The sequence below is a fragment of the Alligator sinensis genome, unplaced genomic scaffold (genome assembly GCF_000455745.1).
Source record: "Alligator sinensis unplaced genomic scaffold, ASM45574v1 scaffold2701_1, whole genome shotgun sequence".
Classification (NCBI taxonomy): Eukaryota; Metazoa; Chordata; order Crocodylia; family Alligatoridae; genus Alligator; species Alligator sinensis.
The window spans coordinates 1-2,086 of NW_005844767.1; the positions used below are offsets into that span (position 1 = coordinate 1).

The 2,086-nt window shown below is 46.9% G+C and overlaps 1 protein-coding gene across 1 annotated transcript; it reads right to left on the reverse strand.

Moving 5' to 3' along the window:
* Nucleotides 1-447: 447 nt before the first annotated feature.
* LOC102380002 (olfactory receptor 51G2-like) lies at nucleotides 448-1,392 on the reverse strand. Its single transcript, XM_006039366.1, has one exon. The coding sequence runs from the start codon at nucleotides 1,390-1,392 to the stop codon at nucleotides 448-450; it is 945 nt and encodes a 314-aa protein (XP_006039428.1).
* Between the last annotated feature and the right edge of the window lie 694 nt (nucleotides 1,393-2,086).

Consider the following 2,086-nt stretch of genomic DNA (forward strand, 5'->3'; position numbering starts at 1 on the left):
CCTGCACTTTGATGAGCTCCTTAATTAGGCAAGGACTGGAAAATGAAGCCAAGAACATCAAGCGGGGTCTCACAATGTGCTACGCTGGGCTTCATTCACCACTGATGTGCTGAACTTGACCAGGTGCAATACAGGTGATACATAGGAGTTAAGCCCAGGTGATTCCCATGCTCCCTTCTGTCCTATCCATGAACCCATAGAAGTGGTTCACCAGGGCCTGACTTCAGTTGAAAAGTCTGTCATTAAAGAGACTGGACCACACAACTCATGCCTTGAGTCCCCTTATAGCTTGCGGATGTGGGGAGACTCAAACCTGGCAGTATTCATGTTTTCCAGCTGAAGAGCGATCTTTAATATCTTCTCCCAGAGTGCAGCAAAGACATGCAAGGGTGTCCTCATCGTCATTATATCACAGGGAGATGTCCCTTAGAAGTGAACGTCTCTCAGTCACATCTTCCTTAGCACGAAGACTCTGGCAATCCCCTTGCGGATCTGCTTTGTTTTAATACTATATATGATGGGGTTTAGCACAGGGGGGACAAGCAGGTAGATGTTTGCCATGAGGATGTGAACCAGAGGAGAAGTGTGGTGGCCAAACCGGTACACCAGAGATAAGCCAATCATGGGGATGTAGAGTGCTAGCACAGCAAAGATGTGGGACAGACAGTTGTTGAGGGACTTCAGACGTTCCTTCAAGGATGCAATGCCCAGGATTGTCTTAAAAATCAAAGCATAGGACATCACAATGAGCAAAGGGTCTAATATCATTATAACAGAAACTAGAACTAACCCATACAGTCTGTTGAATGTGGTGTCTGCACACGCCAGCCGCATCAGATCCTGGTGCAGACAGTACGGATGGGACAGCACACGGGACTTACGAAATGGCAACCTTCTCAGCATGAGCGCTAGCGGCAGTGGCAGAAATGCGCTCCTGCCCAGAATAGCCAGGCCTATCATGGCGATTCTGGCATTGGTGAGGATGGAGGCATATCTCAGAGGCTTGCAGATGGCCACGTAGCGGTCAAAGGCCATGGCCAGGAGCACGGAGGACTCTATGAAGGAGAATATGTGAACAAAACACAACTGAGCAAAGCAGGATTCAAAGCCAATTTCTCTGGAGTTCAACCAGAATAGTTTGAGCACCGTTGGCATCGTAGAGAGCGACAAGCCCAGATCGGTGAGGGCCAGCATAGAGAGGAAATAGTACATGGGCTCATGCAGGCTGGAGTCTGTCTTGATGACAAACAGGATCGTGCAGTTGCCTACCAGTGCGACAAGGTAAATGGAAGAGAAGGGGATGGAGAGCCAGGCGTGTTCTGCTTCCAGCCCGGGGATGCCCGTCAGGATGAACGTGAACAGGGTGGAGTTGGTGCCGCTGAGAGATGACATGATGCACTGGAGAAGACCTCCCCTGAAAATTACAAGGTGGAGGCACCTACAGAGGAGAGGAAAACAGATATATTGAAGTAATAATGGGTTATTTTCAACATCTTGTGACCTAAGGTCGTCTGGAAGGCTTGTTTTGGCCCTAACGATCCAGCAAGTCAGTAAGGCGTACGTTTCTTTGTTATGCCTTTTCTTTGACTCACTCTATAGCTGGGATGCAGCTTAGATGAACCTTTGGGCAGAAAAATCATTTTCTCAGGCACCGGAGAAGCAGCAGCTACATCTGGTATTTACTGAAGGACAGATCTGCTGCTTTCCCATGCTGGAGGAATGACATCTTGTGCCTGAAAATGCATGTAACATCTCCCCCTATTATAGAGCTTGTCCAATAAAAGATATTATCAAGATGTTATCAGTATTATCATATTGCTCCTGAATTAGTACACAGAAGTACACCAAACAGAATAAGAGAACAGGTTTCAGATCCAAAATAGCTGAGTTCCTCGTGTCAAGTTTATTCTACTAATGCACTCCATAATACATAGTATTTTATCCCAGTTTTCTTCATCAAACCTTAAGAGGTAAGTGATCTGGGACTACTCAGCTGGAGGAAGAAAAGACTGAGAGGGGACGTGGTGGCCATCTATCAGTATGTAATGTGTGACTATTGGGAGCTGGGAGATAAACTGTTCACTAG